The sequence below is a fragment of the Galeopterus variegatus genome, unplaced genomic scaffold, assembly GCF_000696425.1.
Source record: "Galeopterus variegatus unplaced genomic scaffold, G_variegatus-3.0.2 Scaffold486, whole genome shotgun sequence".
NCBI classification, from domain to species: domain Eukaryota; kingdom Metazoa; phylum Chordata; class Mammalia; order Dermoptera; family Cynocephalidae; genus Galeopterus; species Galeopterus variegatus.
In genome coordinates, this window is record NW_007726597.1 from 311,485 (window position 1) to 333,879 (window position 22,395).

Genomic DNA, 22,395 nt, shown 5'->3' on the forward strand with positions numbered 1-22,395 from the left:
TTGCCCGCTGTGGATCTCTGTCGTGTCTCTCGCTGTCTCTGACCTTCTTTGGGTGACTCTGTCCCTTTCTGGTCTCTCCCTGTCTCTTGCTGTCTCTGTCTCTGTGTATGTGTCTCTATCTGTTCCTTGGTCTCTCTGTGTCTCTTCCTGTCTCTCATGTCTCTGAGCATCTCTCTGTGTCTCTGTCTCCTCTTGGTCATTGTGTCTCTTGCTGTCTCTGACCCTCTCTCTCTCCCCCCACCCCCGCCCTGCCTGTGCTGATGGGGCCCTGGCTGCATCTCTGTCTGTGTCTGTTTTCTACATGTGCCCTTTACAGTGTCAGCTCACAAGGGCAGAGTTTCCGACTGTCTTGTTCCCAGCACTGTCCCAGCGCTTAGAACAGTGCCTGGCAGACAGGAGATGCTCAATAAATATTTCTTGAATGAATAAAGGAATGAATGAATGAATGAACTCCCTGAGAAGGGTGGGGGTAGCTCCGTTTGCCGGGCCAGCATACTAAGGCTATGGGTGGGCACGTACATGCCCAGAGCTGCCAGCCCAGAAGGTCCCAATGTGGGCTTGGAGCCAGCCCCCTGGACTCTGCCCCCAGCCATTCACAAGGCACCCAGGACATGCCCATCATTGCTCTTCCCCGCCCTCAGAGAAGGGTGGCTCCCTCCTGGCCTCTCCCCGCTGTGCTGTTGGAGGCGTGGGTAGCAGCTGGGAGAACCGGCTGGGTGCTGCCCCTCCCCTTGGGCTGGGAGTGGAGGTAGGCACCTGGCGGGCTCCCCGGGGTGGCAGACGCTGCTGCTCACACACCTGGCCCCCCGCCGCCTGCTCCCTGCTCGTCCTCCCCTCCCCACCCTTGCCCACCTGCCATGGACGGGCCTGCCGAGCCCAGGATCCCGGCCCTGTGGGGCACCTACGAGAACAACATCTCGGAAATCAGGTGAGGCCCAGACCTGGGCAGGAGCCAGGAGACCCCCCCCTGGAGGTGGCGGCTTGGAGGGAGAACCCGGGATCTTGGCAAAGGTGGCCCCTGGCCTCCTGCAGCCTCAGATCGGGGCTGGGAGTGGATGTAGGCACCTGGCGGGCTCCCCGGGGTGGCAGACGCTGCTGCTCACACACCTGGCCCCCCGCCGCCTGCTCCCTGCTCGTCCTCCCCTCCCCACCCTTGCCCACCTGCCATGGACGGGCCTGCCGAGCCCAGGATCCCGGCCCTGTGGGGCACCTACGAGAACAACATCTCGGAAATCAGGTGAGGCCCAGACCTGGGCAGGAGCCAGGAGACCCCCCCCTGGAGGTGGCGGCTTGGAGGGAGAACCCGGGATCTTGGCAAAGGTGGCCCCTGGCCTCCTGCAGCCTCAGATCTAGCCCTGAGTTGGCTGGCCAGCTGGACTGGGCTGGCCCATCTACCCTGGGGGTACAGGTCCCTCCTGAGAAGGGAGTTGGGGACCTGAGCTATGCTCAGTCACCAGCTGGGAAACCTGAGGTGTCCCTGTCCCCCTTGGGGCCTCAGTTTTTCTGTCCGTCTAAACGGTCCACAGCCCTTTGTCTCCCCAATGTAGGAGTTGGTGAGAACAGGCAGCTTGGTGCATAGTAGTTGCTCAGGAAACATAAGGGCTTCTTGGATCCCATTTTTTTTCCAGGACACTCCAAGCAAGCCCTCAAATAATGAGGGTGCTTTCCTTCATGGGGGCTCAGAGTGTGCCACCTGCCCCATCATCCATTTGGGGGAGGATGGGAGAACAGAGGTGGGCAGGGCTGGGATGCAGCTGTGTCCCAGAGCAGGGAGCTGTGTCCTGGGGGCTTGGGGACTGGGAGAGTGGACTCCAGACTCCTCAGCCCTCATAAGAGTGGTTAGGACAGAACGTTCCTCACCTCTCTGAGCATAGTGTGACTCCTCTGTTCCTGGGGCTGAGTCAGACACCTTGATAGTATCTGCTTTCCAAATAGGGAAACTGAGGCCGAGAGGGAAAGTGACATGACCACTCAAATACGAACCCAGTTATCTGAGCCCAGAACCTGTGGTTTCTCTCTCTCCCAACATCCTTGGTGCTACCCCCATTATGTCTCTCCCATGGCTCCGTTTTTCAGAGAGGCAAACAGAGGCACAGAGAGGGCAGGCAGCCTGCCTAAGATCACACAGCAAGCTGCTGAGAGGATCTCCAGCCCCCGATCTTGCATTCTTGCCAGGCAAGACTCTCCTGGCTTCTCAAGCCCCTCCAGCCACTCTGGGCAGTGAGAAAGGGGACAGCCCAGCCCTGTCCCCACCCCAGTTGCCTCACTCCATCATAATGTCTCAGGCTCTCCTCTCCTCTCCCTCAGCTGGGAGAGGTCTTCCTGGTGCCCGGGACTCCAGAAACTGGGGCAATTGAATCCAGAGACTGGGGCAATTGACTGCAGCGTAACCTAGACAAGCTTCCTAGTGACTCTGGGCCTCTCGGGCACAGAGTGGCCATAAGCCTGGCTACAGCTCTGTTAAGGAACATCCCAGCATACTCCACTCAACATTTTCTTATCTAGGCCTCTGGGTTCTGCAGTTCTTCCCTCCTGAGACAAACCACCTCTCCTCCAGAGTTCTTGTCTCTGGGAAGGCCTCTCTCCCCCAATCCAGGCACCTGAGAGCCTCCTTCCTCTTCGCTCCCGCCCAGCCAGCTGGCCACAAAAACCCCTGAGTGATCTTGCTCACTGTGTGACCTTGGTTGAGTCATATGCCCTCTCTGAACCTCAGTTTCCTCATCTGAGACATGGGGGAAAATAGCCCTCACTGGTAAGACTCCTCTAGACGGGAGTGTCCACAGCTCTCTGGGAGGTGCCCTTAGGACCCCAAACTTCCACAATCTTCTGGAAACCCCTGTCCCTGGAAGCATGACTCTCATGAACCCGTAGTCATCTCTTCTGGGGCTGTTTCCTCTTGATTTGCCCATCTCAGGGATGGCCCCTCCAGTCACTGGGCCAGACCCCCAAACATTGCCCTGGCTACCTTCCCCTCTGCCCTCCTGCCCCCAAGCAGCCTGTCAGTCCCCAAACCCTACCCCCTGTCCCCTGTCTGTCTGCCCTAGCCCCTCCTCTCCATTCCCACGGCCCCAGCTCAGGCCTTATCATCTCCCCCTGGAGCCTCACCCCAGCCTCTCTGTCTCCAGTTGGCCCCAGAGCTGCCCCTCCCCTTCTCCCAGCCACCCTGTGACTCCCCAGTGCCCCAGCCCCTCTAGACCCTGGTGCTCTAGCCTTACTTCCCACCCCAGCCAATCTTCTCCCTCACCTGCATTCCATCTTTCCTATTACTTCAAATTCCCTGTCATGCCTCACTGTCCCCTGCCGCAATGCCTTTGCACATCTGGTTCTTTCTGCAGGGATTCCCAGAGGCGTCCTTTCTAATCCCCAAATCTATCCCTGGCCATCCTCACAGCAATGGTTTCCAAAACCTTTTTAAGGCACAGATTTCCCTTGTCCAGGAGAAATCTTACTCCCAAGCAGAAATACAGAATAGAGATCAAGACAGCTGCTGTGGTTTGAAGCCAGGGAGTGGGGCTGGGGTCCAAGGCCTGATCTTTTCTCCCTTTGTCTGCTCCTCACACCTCCGGCCTCCACTGTCTTGGTGGATATGGCTTCAGTAACAATTCGAAACCCCCGTGTGGCCTCCAAGTCTCTGCTCACCTCTCTGCCTCATAGCCCCCACCTGGCTGCATCCACACCTTGTCCAGCCTGGATCACCCACTGTCGTGCAGTTTCCTTTGCCTGGGGTGACTTCTGCCCTCTCCCCTTCATTTGCCAAATTCCTGAGGCTCAAAGATTCAACATGGGCAATTTAGGATTCTTGGCCAGAGGATGCATCTAGGACAGGTCCCTGATCACACTAGTCTATCTTAAAATCTGTGCTGTGGCAACCAACTGTTGACCTGTTCATGGATAGGGACAGAATGCAGGAAATCTGTGAAAATGACATCAAGGAATGAATGAATGGAGGTGAAATTAGGCAACCTCTGTGCTGGAGCTTGTAAGGATGAGTCAGGGTTAGAAAAGTGAGGAGGGGCAGGGTGTGCTGCAGTGGAAAGGGCAGGGGCAAAGAGGCAGAATCTGTCTCAAGAACAAAGAGAGGGGCTATACCAGCCAACCACAAAAAACAAAACAGAAAAAATAAGAGAGGGGATGGCCGTTTGTCCGCTGGTTAGAGCGTGGTGCTGGTAACACCAAGGTCCAGGGTCGCTTCATCCCTGTCCCTGCTGGCTGCCAAAAAAACAAACAAACAACAAAAAAGAGGCAGCCTGGATGGGGAGGGGCGGAGGGGCTGACGAGCAGTGGAAGGTCCCCATAGTGGACCAAGCAGTTCCCAGGACACTGTCTACAGCCTGATTCCATTTCTTTAAGCCTCGTGAATAAGTAAAGCTAAATCATATATTATTTTCAGAACACAGACATGTGTGATTAAAAAAACCACAAAACTACCTTAAAAACAAAAAACATGGGACTGATGAGGATTAAATTCAGAATAGCAGCTGAATGGCGGAGACCGATGGGACTGGAGGAGTCCAAAGATGCCAGCGAGGTGCGTTGTTCAGAATGTTCTGGTTCATGGAGTTTGCTATAAATCATGCTTTATAAATTCCATGTGTGTTCCATGCAGCCTTGTATGTACCCAATAGACTGAAAAGGATAATAAGGGCAAAATAAAAATTATAAGAGGAAGAAGATGCAGGAAGTAGTCAGGACAGAAGCCCAGAAGACTAATCCCGCAGCGTCCTGAAATGCCTTCTGTGTTAGCTCATTTAATCTCTGCGATGAGCCCACTCGAATGATTCACTCTTGTCACCCCATTTAAGATTTGAAGCCCAGAGAGGCTGAGTGACCTGGCCAAGGCCACACAGCTGCCAAGTCGGGCGTAACCAGGACTTGAACCGGGGAGGCCTGACTCGATCGCTCCCCGGACGAGGATTTGGGAAGGAGCGAGACCGGGGAGGGGCAGGGTCCGGGCGGCGGCCTGTGCCCCGCGGGAGGCGTGGCGAGCGCTCGGCCACCGCGTTCCCTGCGCTCGTCGCGCGGGGCTGCGCCACGGCCCGCCCGTCTGGGGAGGGTCAGGGCCAGGGAAGCCACGCCGGCTTTTGGACCCGGGGCGACCTTGGCGGCCGCGAACGGCTGCGGCTGCCGCCCCTCCCCTCCCTGTGATCTCGGAGTCCCCTGTGCGGGCACCTTCTGATCCCGACCTCTTTTATGGCGGGGGCGGCCGGCTCGGGTTTTACAGCCCGGCCCTCCTCCCTCGGGAGGGCTGAGCCTCTTGAGTGACTTCACGGCTACAGTCGTGCAGGTCCCGGAGCGGCTTCTTCCCACACAGGGCTAATAAAAAGCTTTCGAACAATAAAGAAATAATGCCCTTGGACCTCGCCGCCCGGGTGGGATTGAGCAGGCGGAGGGCGGCGGGTGGGGGCAGCTGTGCCTGGTGGTCCTGAGAGCAGGGACCAGCAGAGGCGAAGGCTGGGACGTGCGAGCGTCTAGGGCCCACTGGGAAAGAACCAGGCAGCCCAGTTTGCCTCCGGGAGGCTCTGGGGGAAGGAGACCCAGTGGGTCACCAATGCGTCGAATGCCAGGACAAAAAGGGAGAGCCCGGTCGGTCTTCCTGGGAGGCCCCCAAGAGGTGTGGCCCGCTACTCACATGGGGACCAGGCCCCTAAGGGTTAGGGAAGTTGGGATCCCCCCACCATAAGCAAGAAGGCCCACGGGAAGGCAACGCTGCGCTCAAGTCCCTCCGGACTCGCTCCCTAGTTGGGACGTGCGGGACAGATAGGGTGGCTTTTGGAGCTGAGCATCTGTGAAATGGGTGATGACCGGGGAAGTGACACCGCTCCTGCTGACTCAGCGTTGGTGCAGGTTTTTTAATTTTTCCTTCCTCCTTCTCTAATTTCCGTGACCCTTCCTGAGCCAGGAGCTCACGTGCTGGGAAGGGTGGGGACAGGGTGAAGGATGATGATAATTACGACCTTCCCGGGCGTTCACCCTGAGCCAAGCCCTGCTCTGAGGCTTTGTGTGGATGAGCTTGTAGGATTCTCATAGCAGCACTGCGAGGAGGCAAACGTGGTGATTCCCAATTCTCAGATGAGAAAACTGAGGCCCAGAGAGGACCCATACTCCTGAGATTACGCCAGAGACCCCACTCTTGACCCCCATGCTAGAGAAAGGGATCAGACAGGGGCTTCAAACTACAGAAAAAGGCTACCCCTTGGTGGCCATATCTTCACCAGGGGACTTGTCACCCCCCAACAGGGTCGATGAGTCTGTGCACCCTTCATAGATAAATAAGGTGAGTCCCATAAGTAAACATTTTCTAGTAGCCACATCAAAAAATAATAATAATAAAAGAAACAGGTGAAATTAATTTTAATGATATTTTATTTTACCTGATATATCTGAAATATGATCATTTCAGGATGTAATCAATGTTTTAAATTATCAATGAGATATTTTATGGTCTTCAATTTTGAAGCAAGCCTTTGAAATGGAGCATGTATTTTCTTAATTTACTCACTTTCCATCGGAAATATCCAATTTGCATTCTGATTTCATCAACTTTACAGCTGAAAAAGTGGACTCACAGGGCCAGCTTGTTCCTAACTGCTTAAAACGTTTTCCAGTGCCTGATTTGAGTATCAGTGTTTAAAGTGAAACCAATAACAGTGAAATAAAGTGAAAAATTCAGTTTCCCTGTCACGCTGGCCACATTTCAAGTCCTCAGTGGTGTGGCCATTGGCTACCATATTAGACAGTGCGAGACTGGACATTTCTGTCATTGCCAGAAAGTTCTATCTGATGGTTCAGCTCCAGACTGTGAGTGCCCCAAGGGCTGGGGAGAGGCAAAGAGCAGGAGCTTAATAAACGTGTGCTGGAAGGGAGAGACAGAGAGAGAAACAGAGAGAGAGAGAAAGAGAGAGAGGGCATTAGAGAGAAAGGGGGAGAGAAGAGCCCCAGGCCAAAGGCACAGCACAAGCAGAGGTTCCGTGTGGCAGAGCGTGTAGCACTTAGGGAACAAGCAGAACTTGACAGAGAGAACGGAACAGCACTGGCAGCCCAGCTGGGGCACTGACGCTACGCCGGTTGGGAACCAAGAGGGGAGGTGGGGCAGGCGGCCTGACAGGAGCCCACAGCGGGACTGCTGCACTTCAAGGGACAGAGTTGGGGGCCTTGAACCAAAGGCGTGTCTCCCACTGAGTGGATGCTGGTGAGACACTGCAGGTCTCAGAGCCTCAGCCTCCCCCTCTCTAAAATGGGCTTGTAAGTGAGCCCTTAGCTCACTCAAGTGAGCATGAGAATTGCATCCCGTAATGTGAATTAAGCGCCCTGCACAGCTTACCACCTACAGGAGCTAAAACAGCAGTTTTTTAGCCCAAGTCCCTGCCCTTAAGGAGTTCACAGCCTAGCAAAGTCACAGATGAGTGGAGACCGTCCAGGACAAAGAGCCCTGAGAATTTGAAGAGAGATTCATTTCTTTAGCTAGATTTTCTCTATTATTTCTATCATTATAAAAGTAATACATTGAAATGATGTATCTCAATTTTTTAAAAATCATTGAAAAGTTTATATTGACTTTAAATGTGCAAGAATTGCCAAGAAAAACAAAATGGTGAGAGAGAACTTGCCCTATTAGATCTCTTTTTTTTTTTTTTTTTTTAAAAAAGATGACCGGTAAGGGGATCTTAACCCTTGACTTGGTGTTGTCAGCACCACGCTCAGCCAGTGAGCCAACCGGCCATCCCTATATGGGATCCGAACCCGTGGCCTTGGTGCTATCAGCACCGCACTCTCCCGAGTGAGCCACAGGCCGGCCCCTATTAGATCTTAAACCCTACTTTATAGTCACTATAATCCAAACACTATGACATCCACTCTATAACCCAGCAATTTTGTTTCTAGTTATTTGCCCAAGAGAAATAAGAACAGAGATCCTCAGAAAGACAAGAAGGGTTGTAGCAGCTTGAGGAATAACAGGCTAACTGGAGACAGCTCAGGTGTCCATGAACAGTGGAAGGGATGAGCACAATGTGATTTATTCATGCAGTGGAATTCTACTCAGCCAAAAAAAGAAACAAATTTTAATATACACGCAAACACAGGAAACGCCAAGAACATGATGCTGAGCAAAAGAAACCAGACACCGAAGAGTGTATTCTATACGATCACAGTTCTAGAACGTCCGAGACCAGGCCCATTCAATCTGTTCTGGAAAACCTCAGAGCAGAGGTGGCCTGTGGGGCAGGGACGGGTTGGGAAGGGGCACTAGGAAACTGTTTGGGGGGCATGGGTTGATGACACGGGAGGATGTTGTTTGTCGAAGCTCACTGGCGAGGTGTGCCTTTCCCCAAGAGGAGGGGGCTGGCCGGTTCGCTCAGCTGGGTAGAGAATGGTGTTAAAACACCAGGGTCAAGGGTTCAGACCCCTGTATCGGCCAGCTGCCAAAAAAAAAAAGAAAAGAAAAGGAAAATACCTTCTAAAGGAAGGAGTGGGATATTTTGCAGCTATCTTTAAAAAGAATGAGATGAAAAGATTGTCATGATATATTCACTGGAAAATAGGCGGGTTGTAGAGGAAGGTGTAAGGTATGTCAATGTCCTTTAGAAGGAGGAGGAAGAGGAGGAGGAGAAGGAGCGGAAGGGAAAGAGGAGGAGGAAAAGAAAGAATGAAGAAGGAGAAAAAGGAGCAGGGGAGGGAGATTGACAACAGGGGCGAGTAGGAGGAGGAGGGAGGGATCTACGAGCCCACGTGTGGACAGACACCTGAATGTGCTTCTCCAAGCACAGAGGGGTCACATGCCAAACTGGTAGTGCTGGGGTCCTGCGAGGCTGGCCTGATAATGTTGGGAGAGGCTATTAACTTATTAGTAAAACCTGGTGACAACAAATACAGTCACACGCCGCATAACAACATTTTAGTTACAGACCACATATACGACGGTGGTCCCGTAAGATCACAATGGAGCTGAAAAGTCCTATCGCCCAGTGATGGTGTAGCCATTGTGACGTCACAGTGCAACGCGTTACTCACGTGTTTGTGGTGATGCTGGTGTAAACGAACCTACTGCCAAGTGCAGTGCGGGGAGCGCACAGCTTACCCAGGGGGTGACCCTCCCAAAGGCAGCTCAGGCCTTTAACGTAGAAAGCCAAGGTAGTCTGATCCCAAGTGAAGGGCTTGTTGTCTTAACTTTAGAGTCCTTGCAGTTTTAAATGATTCCTTCCCATCCCTATAGCAAAATAATAATTAATGACAGTTAACACTCCCAGAGAGCTTGCTGAGCGCCAGGCTCCGTCCCTATCTGTAATTTAATTTTCATAACTTTGTGGGGATGGTATTATTCTAACCCCCATTCCACAGATGAAGAAAGCAAGATACACAGAGATGTAGTAACACCTCTGGAGTCCGTGCTCATGTCACTAGTGGTCAGTGTAGACAACGGGAGAACTCATTGCTGTGCCCTTTCATAGCACACTTTTGCACAATGATGAAATCACCGAACAGGGCATTTCTTTTCTTTTTTCTGGTGGCTGGCCGGTTTGGGGATCAGAACCTGTGACCTTGGTGTTAGAAGGCTGTGCTCTAACCAGCTGAACTAAGCTGCCAGCCCTAACAATGCATTTCCCAGAATGTATCCCTATCGTTAAGTGATGCATGACTGTATATATACCTAGATGATCAATAGATATAGAGATATGATACAAGATTTTCTCTTCCTAACTACATTTCCTAAAAACAAAGAAAAATGCACAATATGCACCATATTGAGGCAGTCTAGCGGACGTAACAAACATCCCCCCTGTTTTAAGACTTAACACAAAAGAAGTTCACGACAAGCTCACATCCTAGCCCTTTCGTGGGCTCTGTGATCTGGGGGCCAGGCTCTGCCATCCTCCACCCATGGCTCCCAAGTCCCCTGAGTCACCTCTGGTCTTACCAGGCAAGGGGTGGCAGGGTGAGCACATGACAGTCCCTGGCATTGTGTCTACAACTCAAAATTCAAGATATGCAGAAAGGCACAAAGCGAAAAATTCAAGCTCCCACAACCACCTCAGACCCATCCCTGGACGTAACCTTTCTTTTAACACTTCCTGCCGTAAAATTTCTCTGTGTGTGTGTGTGTGTGTGTGTGTGTATCTTGTCTTTATTTTATTTTACATAATTAAGATACTACATTATATCTGGCTCTGCCCCTTGCCTTTTCACTCTTCCTAATATGTCAGACATCTTGCCAAATCAATGTCACCTTCTCCCCCTCCCAATCTTTTATTATGAAATTTTCAAAACATATAAGAATGTTGGAAGGACTACCCAGAGAACACCCCTATAACCACCAGCACTAAAATTTTATTATACTTGTTTTATCACGTATCTATGCTCTCTTCTATCCATCTTGATGCATTTCAAAGTAAGTTGCAGACATCAGAACATTTCACCCTAAACATTCCAGGCTGCATATCATTAACTAGAATTCAATATTTGTTTCTGAGTATTTTTTAATAGGTGAAGTTTAAATATAGTAAACTGTATCGATCTAAAGGGCACCAGTTTTGAGAAATATATGTAGTACCCAAATCCCCATCAAGACGTAAGCACCTCCTTCTGAATGCCTGAATTCCAGCTTTTTCAGGGCCCTGATTTATTTGCCCATAGCCTATTGTTTCTGGCTTCTCTTTGATCAATGTTGCTGTGATCGTCCTGGTAAATATTTCACTGGGCACTTCCTCTAGAACATTTAGAAGATTAAAAGGGCTGGGAAAGAAGCAAACAGGATGCTAAAATGGATAAAAATGTGCAGGGCGGGGGTACCCTGCTTTAGCTGATGTGGTCTGAGAAAACCCAAGCCCTGCAAAGGGAGAAGGAGGCAGCCACGTGCAATTGAATGTTGCCAAATGATCTCTCAAAGACTTGTGCCCGTCACACTCTAGCTGAGAGGCTGTTTCTGTGCACTGTGGCCAAGGGGTGAGTCATCCTGCTGAAGTGGCGTTAGGGACGCTTGCCCAGATGGGCTCCAAGTAGAAGCCCATCAGGAGGCAGGGCAGGGCAGTGCTGGCGGAGAGCACAGCGCAGGCAGAGGCAGGGTGGCTGGACACTGCACATTGTGTTCTGGAAGGGAGGCCCATGGAGCCCAGCTCGGGGGGGAGCCTTGGCAGCCCTCCCCGGAGAAAAGCGAGTTGACCACAGGCGCCTGCAGCTGTGAGTCAGCAGGACGGCTGGGGTGGCTGAGAAACTCATCTTCCTTTCCTGGAAGGGCGGGGCTGCTCATGGGAGCCCAGAGCCCCCAGCTGCAGCCCCCACAGACCCCGGAATCCCAGCAGTGTACCCTTTCCCCTCTTTTGCTGTTGCACACACAGCCTTTCCTCACCTCTTTCAGATCTCTGCTCAAATGTCACCTCCTCAGAGGAACCTCCGTGATTCCATCGATCTAACATTGCAACCCCTACAGTCCTGGACGCTTGCCGTCCTCTGCAGGCTTCGTTTCTATCCCATCACCTTCTGCTAGACCACATTTAAACCATTATGTGTTAACCTTATCAGCCACTAGAATGTAAACCGCAGGAGGGAGTTTTGTCTGGTGCATTCATTGTTGGTATGTCCCCAGTGCCTGGTATGTAGTAGGTGCTCAATAAATACTTGTGGGATGAATAAATGAATTTGCTTCATCTCAGGCAAAAAGGCCTAAAGCTGTCTTTGGGCATCAGACTGGAATGTCCCTGGAATAGAGGTCCCTGTGTCCCCACAGCCTCCACTGCTCATTCTCCAAATGAGACCAGAGAGGGCTTGAGATTGGCAAATGTCAGGAGGGGCTGTGACAGAGGCAGGATTGCTTCTCTGCACATTCTTGGGTGGCCGAGAGGGACACTGGCCAACCAGACATTTTGTTATAGTAATGGCTAATGGGCGTGAAGCATTTATAAGAATGAGGCTCTTAAAAATATAATCATACAGTAAAGTTGACTTTTTGGGGGGAGGTATATAGTTTTACAAATTTTAACACGAGGATAGATTTGTGTTACCACCACCACAATCAGGATCCAAAACTGTTCCATCACCACAAAGAGCTCCCCTTTGTAGTTAGGCCTTGCACCCATCTCTAACTCGCCTCAGTACCTGAGCTATTCGAGAACGTCATTGTATTTATTTCCTGCTGCTGCTGCTGCTGTAAGAAATTACCACAAACTGAGTAGCTTAGAACAAACACCAAAGTATTCTTTTATAGTTCTGGAGGTCAAGTACAAATGGGCCTAGCTGGGCCAAAGTCAAAGTGTTGGCAAGGCTGGTTCTTTCTGGGACTTTAGGGGAGAATCCGTTTCCTTGCCTGTTCCAGCTTCTAGAGGCTGCCCACATCCTTGGCTCACGACCCCTTCCTCCATCTTCAAAGCCAGCAGCGTCACATCTTCCAATTTCTCTTCTCTCTGATCTTTGTTTCTCTCATTACATCTTCTCTCTCTGTAACCCTCTGCCTCCCTCTTATAAAGACCCTTGTGAGAACATTTGGGGCCCACCCAAATAATCCAGGGTCATCTCCCAGCTCAACATCCTTAACACAACCACATCTGCAAAATCCTTTGACCGTGCAATGGAACATAGTCACAGGTTCCTGGGATTAGGACAGGGACATCTTTGGGGGCCACGATTCAGCCAACCACAGTCATACCAATGGAATTATACAGACCGTAACCTTCCGAGTCTGGCTTTATTTTTTTCGGTGGCCGACCAGTATGGGGATCCACACTCTAATCAGCTGAACAACCAGCCAGCCCCCGCATCGGGCTCTCCTCAGTGTGATGCCTTTGAGATTGTTCTGTGCGGTCGTGGGCATCGGTGGTTCTCGCCTCTTTGTCGCTGTGTAGGGTCGTCTGGTGTGGATGTGCCACTGTTAGCCACTCACTTGCTGAAGACGTTTGGGCTGTTCCCACGTTTTGGCGATTACGAATAGAGCAGCTATAAACACGCATGTGCAGATGCTTGTGTGAACATCAGTTTCTGTTTCTCTCGGATGAATGCCAGGAGGGAAAGAGACTCTGCTTTGAAAGTTCTGTTTACATTAAGATACTTCGTTGAGGTGTATTAATACATAATATACCCCTGGGAGTTAGATATTCATGTGACAGACAGCAGGGGTGGATGTGCTGGTGATGGAGGCTTATATGACTTGCCTGAGGTCAAGCCCATGTCTTCCTAACCCCCGCCCCCCACTGCCCAAATCACCCACAGCCCCTGCCCAGAAGGAGCATACCCAGGAAGAGCCCCAGAAAGAGGCCGGGAGGCGCTACGCCATGGCATTAGGCAGTCAAGGGTGCAAACTTGGTGCCTTTCTGCCTGGGTTCCAATCCCAGCTCTGTCCTCTGCAGCTGTGTGACATTAGCTATGTGACTTTGCCTCTCTGTACCTTCATGTCCTCACCTATGAATCGCCGATAGTAAAACCACCCGCCTCATAGGACTAGGAGAGAATAAGTGAGTTAAGGGAGTACTAGTTAATATGTAGTGGGGAGTCCTAGGAGCCGGAGGGCTACTTAGCTTTACTTTTATTCCTTCAACAAATTTTGATCAAGGACGTCCTCTGCACCAGGCTCTGCTGGGAGTGTCCAGGCTCTGCTGGGAGTGTTTTGGATACACTGGCAAGCAAGACAGATAAGAAAATGAAATATTTGTTTAAAAAAGCCCTGGACTCGAGGAGCTTACATGTGAGTGGAGAAGACCGGCAATCAACTCTCCATGTCATATGCAAACTGTAGAGCAGCTCAGCAGGTGACACATGTGATGGGGAAAACAGAGCAGGGTAGGGGACAGGAGTGGGTCTAGTTGTAAACAGGGTGGTCAGGGGAGGCCTCAGTGACAAGGGGTGACGTTGGAGCAAAGGTTGAAAGAGGTGAGGGCGAGAGTCAGGGGACTGAACGGAAGACAAAGGGAGCAGCCAGTCAAAGGCCCGGTGGCAGGACGTGCCTGAAACGTAGAACAGAGGAGGCCAGTGAGGCCAGTGCCCAGCGAGCCAGGGGGAGGGAGCAGGAGACAAGGCAGAGAGGGAACAAAGGGGGCAGATCACGAGAGGCCTTATGGGTCATGGTGAACACTTTGCTTTACTTTGAGTGAGGTGGAACCACTGGAGCATTTGAGCATCAGAGGGACAGGAGCTGACTTGGGTTCTAACAGGATCCCTCTGGCTGCCATGGTGGGAGAAGTGACTGTGGGGACGCAGGGTGGAAACTGATAAAAAGGTGACTGCAATAGCCCAGACAAGAGGCGATGGCAGCTTTTAATCCTTATAAAGTTCCTTCAAGGGAGGCCTCCCTATTCTCCTTCTCCAGGTGAGGAAACTGAAGCACAGAGAAGTTAAGCTGTGAATTCAAGGTCGCACAGCTAGCTGGTGGAAGAGTCTGGGTTCAAATCCATGTCTGTCCAACTTCAGCCCATCTTCCTTCCCCACTGCGAGGACTGGGCTGCCTTTGGAGGTAGTGACTGAGCCCCCATCACAAGGAGCTCTGAACTGGGGACAGGCTTGCTTATTGCACATCTGTCGTGTGTCAGGCTCTGGGAACAAAACACTGAATGAGAAAGACACTTTGTATCCCAGTGGCAGAGGGAGGGGCAGAGGCTCAGGAACAGGTATTTAATGAAACCTCCTATGAGGCTACTGTGTGACCTTGGGGAACTATATTAACCTCTCTGAGCCTCCATTTCTTCATGTGCTCCAAAGCACATGAAGTGGTGCTTTCAGTACCCGTGTCATGGGGCTCTGGGAGACATCTGTGATAATGCATGTCCTTGGCATACAATTTCCATAAGGATGGCTCCCCTGCCTCTCCTCCCCTGCTGGGGCCAAGCTCTTTCCTGGGGGGCAGAGGGAAGTCAGACACAGTCTTTGAGATCTGAAGAGGTGTGGTCTGTCTCCTGGACACAAGGGGTCTATTGGTCAAGAAAGTCTGCATTTAGGAGGTGACATCTGACCTGGGTCTTGACCATGAGAGGTGGACAGAGGAAGTGGGGAAGGCACTCCTGGCAGGGAACAACATGTGCAAAGGCTCAGAAGTGTGAAAATGCTCAGCAAAGGCAGGAAGGTGGCCGTGGCTACTGTTGGTAGCAGAAGAAAGGAGACTAGAGGAGTAGATAAGCCCAGGCTATGTAGGGCCTTGAGTTCTGCGCTGAGGGGCTGGGACTTTGTCTGGAGGCCACTGAGAAGCCACAAGAGGGCTGGAGGAAGAGACTGGAGGTAGGAGATTAAGGAGCACGCTGGGTCAAGGGTCCGGGGCAAAGGAGGAACAGAGAGGAAGGGTCAGGGCCTGCTGGACTGTGGAGGTGGGAGGCAGAAGGTCACGATATTGGGCCTTTCTTGGAGTGTCCTGGGTCTCCCTGGCAGGGCTGGCCAGTTACCTTCTATGAGGCTAAGTAGATCCTTGGCCACTTGCCCATCATGTCAGCCATAGTCCTGTCTGCTGTTCCTCCTGCTGCTGGTCTCTCACCCAGCTCAATTGTCAGCTTCATTCCTCTGCTCAAATCAAGCGAAAGCTGCATGCCAGGCCCTGGACCTGTTTTGTGTAAACAAAACGGGCCTGTGATCCAGGCAGAGGAAAGGTCACCCTGGGGCCAGATTTGATTTACAAGGTGGGAAGAGAAGGCACACAGCACCTGTTTTAGTACACATCAAGAATTCAGCTAAGCAAGAGTCCAGGTGGGGCCTCTTGGGCCAGCACTGTGCCCCAGCATGGTGGCAGGGGGATGGCGTTCCCTGCAGGGGGAACAGCAGCAGCTACAAAGTCTGGATGTGGGACCAGTGCCCAGTGCATCTGGGGATTTTGGCTGGACTGTGGGGTACACGGGGAAGGAGGGACTGGGATAGGAACTGTCTATAGGGCTGAGGGGCCATAGCAACCTGGATTCAAATCCCTGCTCTGCTTGGTTCTGGCTGTGTGGCGTTGGCCAAATCGTCTCCTCTCCCAAAACCTCCACTTTCTCATCTGTAGCATTGTAACATGCAGGGAGAGCCCAGCTCTACCCCATTCACCCCATAACAGTTATTTATTGAGTTGCTGGTTGCTCTGCACTCAGCAGGTGGGTGCAGTGGTGAGATTTGGACACTGTCAGCCTAGGGTGGTACTGGACTTTGGGGCCTTTAAAGTCCTCACAGCACCCAGAGCTGAGAACCACTGAGGCAGGTGAAAGAACATAACAAGCACTCTTCGACTTTTGTTTCCTTTTTTCCTAGTAAATCCTTTCATTCATTCACACATTCATTCATTCATTTAATCAAATACTGGCTGAGAACCAATGATGTCCCAGCACTGCCTGTCCACCCTGGCCTGGTGGGGTGGAGCTGGGACCCCCAATTAGGAGATCGTCAGTGCAAGGGGAAATGGCCAGGACACCCTCATCATTCATTCGTTTATTCATTTAGTGACTATTTCAGAGACTCCTGAAGGGCACAGGATCTTCTCCTTCTTGGCATCTCAGTTTTCCTGTCCTATAAGCTGGGAAGGAAATTTATCCCTCCAGGAGCTGCTGGTGAGATCAAAGACTGAAATAAACGGAGCTTCAGTTTCCTGAGCATTTATCAGGAGCCAGGCACTTAGAATATATTATCTTTTAATCCTTAAGTAGGATTAAAACCTTGAGATAGAGATTACTGCTATCCTCATGTGACAGATGAGGAAACTGAGACTAAAAGAGGCAAGATCCACTGCCCCAAGGCACAGAAAGGGCAAGTGTGACCTACTGAAGCAGACCCAAGGCCCAGCCACTTAGCCACTAATCTGCCTGGTAACTGATGACCTCACAGTTCCCGCCCACTGGGCTAAATTTGCCTGGTAACAGGTTACATCACTAATTCCGCCCCCTGGCTTGCAAATGAGGTAACTGATGACATCACTGAGCAAATAAAGTAATTACAAGGTAATGAAGGCCTACTGTGTGCCAAACCCTGTGCGAAGCAGCCCCTCCTCTGTACTCACATAATGCCTGGTATTGCCTCTGTCACTATATATAATAACAATCATAATTTTAGCTCAGATTTTTTTTGTGTGTGTGTGGCTGGCAGGAACCAGACACTTGACTGGGGTGTTACAAGGCTGGGCTCTGACCAATGGAGCTAACCGGCCAGCCCTGGCTCAGGTTTATTGAAAGCAGACTATGAGCCAGGCTCTATCTACTTCAACCACTTTTTTCCCCTCCTGTAACCCGTATTTTAAAAAATTAGCAAATATTTATATAGCACCCACTCCACTCCAGGCACAGTTCTAAGCGTTTTACATGCTTACAACAACCCTGTGAGGTAACGATAGTCCTCATTTTATGGATGAAAAAACTGAGGCCCAGAGAGGCTGAGTGACTTGCCCAAAGCCACACTGCTGTTGGGATGTAGAACTGAAACCCACATAAGTCTGGCTACAGAGTTTGTGCCGTTAACCAAGACATTATGCTGCTTCTCTTATCCCTGCTTTACCATTGAGGAAACTGAGGCACAAAGAGATTTGAGCATCTGGCCTCAGCTTAGCTAAAAAGTGGCAAAACCAGACTCTGAGCCCTTGATGTCCAGCTCCAGAACTGAGCTGTTGTGCCTGTGCCACTTTGAATACTCCAAAGCCGGCCCTACAAGACCCCCAGCCCCACCCCCATGAGGTGACCAGCCCTCCCTGTCCCCTTGGGAGCAGCTCCCAGCCAGAAGTGAAGCGGGCCCTTCGCCAGCAGACCACAGCCCACAAATCATCTTCCCCCATGGCCTCCCTCCCACCCCCTTGGGACATTGCCCTTTGGAAACCCTGGCTGGCTGGGCTGAGCCTCATCCAGGGTCCCCAGGGCCCTCATATGACCCCAGGCAGAGGACACAGTTCTCCAGCCTACATCCTTCTTCTCCAACACTTAACCTAGTGCCAGGTCTCAGGGCAAACTCCCCATCGCTCATATGTCCAAAGCTGATGGAGGTCTTCAGGAAAAATCCAGAACCTCCTGGGCAAATCGAAGGACCTCAGTTATCTCATTTGTCAGCTGGGCAGAGGAGGAGGAAATAGCAGAAAAGGACTCTGTGTCATTATCAGACCCAACACCTCACTTCCTTTGTATTAAAAACAATTTTGTTTTAGAAGAAGAGTATCTTTTTTCCTTTAGTGTTATATTCATTCATTCATTCGTTGAATGTTTTATTAAAGTAAAACCCAGGGCTGGCCCATGGCTCACTGGGTGAGCGTGGTGCTGACAACACCAAGTCAAGGGTTAAGGGGTTAAGATCCCCTTACCGGTCATCTTTAAATAATAATAATAATAATAAAAATAATAAAAAAAAATAAAGTAAAACTCACATGAGTGCCATGCAGAACTTCAGTCAAGAGCTCAACAACACCGAGGTCAAGGGTTTAGATCCCCACTCCAGCCAGCCGCAAAAAAAAAAAAAAAAAAGAGAGAGAGAGAGAGAAATTAATAAATATTGCAAAGCGAACAGCCTTCCGTCTTCCCCTCCCAGTCACACGTACCCACACCAGCAAGGGTAACCACGTTCTCACTTTTTCCCGTTTTTGAATTCTTCATAGTTGGAATCCTACAGTGTGGACTCTTGTGTCCTGCATTCCTTTTTGTTTGTTTGTTTTAAAGATGACCGGTGAGGGGATCTTAACCCTTGACTTGGTGTTGTCAGCACCACGCTCAGCCAGTGAGCCAACCGGCCATCCCTATATGGGATCCGAACCCGTGGCCTTGGTGTTATCAGCACCGCACTCTCCCGAGTGAGCCACGGGCCGGCCCATGTCCTGTATTCTTCATTCAACATTATGGTTCTGAGTTTCATCTGTGTGGCCAGACCCAAATCCTCTTGTGTAACAAGTATTTGTAGCATTCTGTTGACTATTTTGAAGTGAAATTCATAGACAATATAACCTACTTACACATATAAATTTGTTTAAGTTTAATTTATTGTCCTAAGTGTGCTATAGAGGGATACAAATGGAAAGTAGCCTGGTGTAGTGGGAGCACTGAGCAGGTCCAGGATTTGCCAGGCCTGAAGCCTATATCATTTGGAGGACGGTCTCCTTAAGAAAAACAGTCATTTCTTTTGACTACAACATTAGGTAGAAGAAATGTTTATTTAGAATGAGAAAAGAAATCACAGCAGATTGTTTCATTTTTAAAAGCTGACAAATACCCCCCAAACATCCTGGAAAAATGACAGACTAGCTTCTGGCTACATCCACTTCAAACCTGTGTCTCCCATTCCACCTGAAATACCATGACACAATTCCTCTCCCCTGCCTTCCTGTCACTACGCCCAACTGGCATTCCTGGAATGAGTTCCTGCACCCAGCCAGCTCACGGTAACTTAACTACACACAGACGTGACTGTGAACCGCACATATATCCCACAAAAGCCCAGTGACATGTATCCCCAGCTCATCCTGGCCTTAGCCAGGTCTCCCAAATACCCATCCCTCTCCCATACCATGGACGGGAGATCCCGTGGAGGTGGAGATGGAAGGAAACAGCAGACTGAACCCAATTGCTCTTAAACACCTCATTTGGGAAATTTTTACTCACTTTTCTGTCTACATGAACCCATCGCAGGGGGTTTGGAAAAGCAGTTCGAGCGAAGGGCTTGAAGCCTGAGGTTATTTTAGCTTCATGGTGACTCAGAGCCAGCTGCACTGTAGATTTGCAGGTGCTGGCAGGGTGTCTGACTTCCTTGGCCTTGGTTTCCTTGTTTGTAAACTGGGGTGGAGACTTAGCCTCTCCCTCAAGGGTTGGGGTGAAGGGTAAATGAATGGAGAACGCTTCGCCCCACTTTGCAGTTATAAAGTGCTGTAGATCCCTCCAGCTTTGTGACTTCAGACGACTCACTCAACCTCTCTGCGCCTTGCTTTATTCATCCATAAAATGGGGGTAATAATAATTGTTACTTCATACGATTATTGTGAGCATTGCTGTGGGGATTTAGTGAACCATCCCCACTTGGCAGATGAGGAAACGAGGTTCAGAAAGTGGAAATTCCTTGCCAGCGTTCAAGCGGACTGGCCCTGAGGGCTCCCTCACCCACCTCCTTACTTTCCCTCGTGGTGTCTCTCCCACCCTCCTACAGCCAGAAGTTGCCAGGTGAATACTTCAGGTACAAGGGCATCCCCTTCCCCGTCGGCCTGTACTCACCCGAGAGCATCAGCTTGGCGGAGAACACCCCAGATGTGCGGGACAACGACATTTTCATTGTCACCTACCCCAAGTCAGGTACCTGCTGGGCTGGGGGTCTGGAGGGATGAGGGAGTGGGGGGGAGGTGGCACAGGGGATGAGAAGGGCACATGGAGGAGACAGGAACGAGGAAGGAGCTGGGGCCGGGGTCTGTTCAGAGCTTGGGCGAGCTTGGATTTGCACTGGCCGGTCCCCCTGCCAGGAGCACCCTTCCCCACGCCCGCCTGGCTTGCTCCTGCTCCTCCTCCAGGTGGCTCTCACAGTCCGTCGCCTTCCCAGACCTCCCTGGCGGAAGTAGCCCCTGTCCTGTCCTGTCCCTCCCTGTCCCTTTAACCCTCTACTTTTCTTCATTGCATTTATTGCTGCCAGCCACTATCTCATATTTTCATTTGTTAATTTATTCTCTGGTTTCCCTACTAGAATGTGAGCTCCATGAGGGCAGATATTTCAGTCTGTCTTGAGTGCTGCTGTATTCCTTGAGCCTAGAACAGTGCCTGGCACATAATAAGTGTTCAATAAATATTTCTGGGAGGGAGAGAAGGAGAAAGCAAGGAAGGAAGGAGGAAAGGAGAGAAAGAAGAAGAGAGGGAGAGGAGGAAGGAAGAATCTTTATTTTCATTTGGTCATTTAAATGCTATTTTATTGATCCTCTGACCAAGAGCAATGTCTGTCAATTTGTTGGAGGAGACAAGCTTTATTTAAACCCACAATTACTGATATTACTGTATACTTAAAGTCAGGGCAAGTCCCACCAAGTAAAGGCACAGGGAACATCGGATGTAGGTAGCAAGATGGGGTCTGGGGGATCCAGGGAGGCCTTCCTGGGGAGGAGATGTTCATGCTGAGATCTGGAAAATGCAGAGGGGTTTGAGCAGTGCTGGGAGTGGGGAGGGTGACTTCGACGGAGGAACCGCACGTGCAAAGGCCCTGAGGCAGGAGGGAACGGGTGAGTGTGAGGGCTCAAGAGCCAGTCAGTGAGGCTGGGGTGGCGGGAGCGACGGGGAGGACGGGGATGCAGCTGGAGGGGAACGTCTCTTCTGAGCTGAGGGGAGAGTCTGCAGCGGCAGCTTTTCTCAACACGCAAGCTTTCAGTGAGAGAAGAGACGGGCTTCAGCTGTTTCTTCTCTAAAATGATGGGGTTAACCTAATGGACTTCTTTATGTTTTTTTTCAAAATATTTTTTAAGTTTTTCAAAATATTATATTCACCGTTTTTAGCATAGAGGTCTATGAGAGTATTGTGTTGTTTGTTTGGTAACAGTTTTGAGATACAGTTCACATACCGTACAATTCACCATTGCAATGGCTTTGAGCTGCCATCCATCACTACAACCAATTTTAGAACATTTCGTCCCTTCGACAAGAAACCCCGTACCATTAGCTGGCACCTCCCAATCCTCACATCCCTCCCCCCAGCCCGAGGCAACTATTCATCTATTTTCTGTTAACTGTTTCTTCTATTTTCTATTAACTGTTTTCTGTCTCTATGAATTTGCCTGTTCTGGACATTACATATAAATGGAGTCACACAATACTGGCCTTTAGCGTCCGGCTTCTTCCACTTAGCACACTGTTTTTAAGGCTCAACCATATTGTAGCATGTTTTGCTACTTTATTCCTTCTCATGGCCCACTAGTATTCCGTGGTATAGACAGACTACATTTTGTTTATTTATTCATCAGCTGATGAACATTTGGACTGTTTCCACGTTAGGGCTTTTATGAATAAAGCTGCTAGAACATCCACCTCCAAGTTCTTATGTGAACATGTTTTCATTTCTCTTGGAATTTTAAGAGTTTTGACAGACACATACAGCCGTGTAACTCCATCACAGTCAGACAGGTTGGCCAGTTCATTCAGCTGCTTAGAGCGCAGCCTTACTAACCCCAAGGTCATGGGTTCAGATCCCTGCACTGGCTGGCTGTAAAAAAAAAAAAAAAGAGAGAGAGAGAACAGCTTCACCACCCTTGCCCCAAATTCTCTTATAGCCTGTTATCGCCAACCCCTCCCTCAAGCCCAGACCCTGGCAACCAATGATCCGTTTACTCCCCCTACTGTTATGCCTTTTCCAGAATGTCCCATGAATGGAATCATACAGTATGTTGTTTTCTTGGGTTTTTTTTTTTTTTTTTTTTTTTTTTTTTTAAAGATGACTGGTAAGGGGATCTTTTTTTTTTTTTTTTTTCCTTTTTGTCTTTATTCGTGACCGGCCACGGGATCGCAACCCTCGGTGTTGCTCCCGCCCCTCGCTCAGCCAGTG

At 50.4% G+C, this 22,395-nt stretch overlaps 1 protein-coding gene across 1 annotated transcript in view; it reads left to right on the forward strand.

The window, feature by feature from the left end:
• The first annotated feature begins 1,161 nt into the window (after positions 1–1,161).
• SULT2B1 (sulfotransferase family, cytosolic, 2B, member 1) overlaps positions 1,162–22,395 on the forward strand; it is a 36,092-nt gene continuing 14,858 nt past the window's right edge. Inside the window, exons 1-2 of the mRNA XM_008569276.1 lie at positions 1,162–1,237; positions 20,032–20,174. Coding sequence (XP_008567498.1) covers positions 1,167–1,237; positions 20,032–20,174 — 214 coding nt within the window. The 5' untranslated portion in view covers positions 1,162–1,166. The remainder of the gene's footprint in view (positions 1,238–20,031; positions 20,175–22,395) is intronic.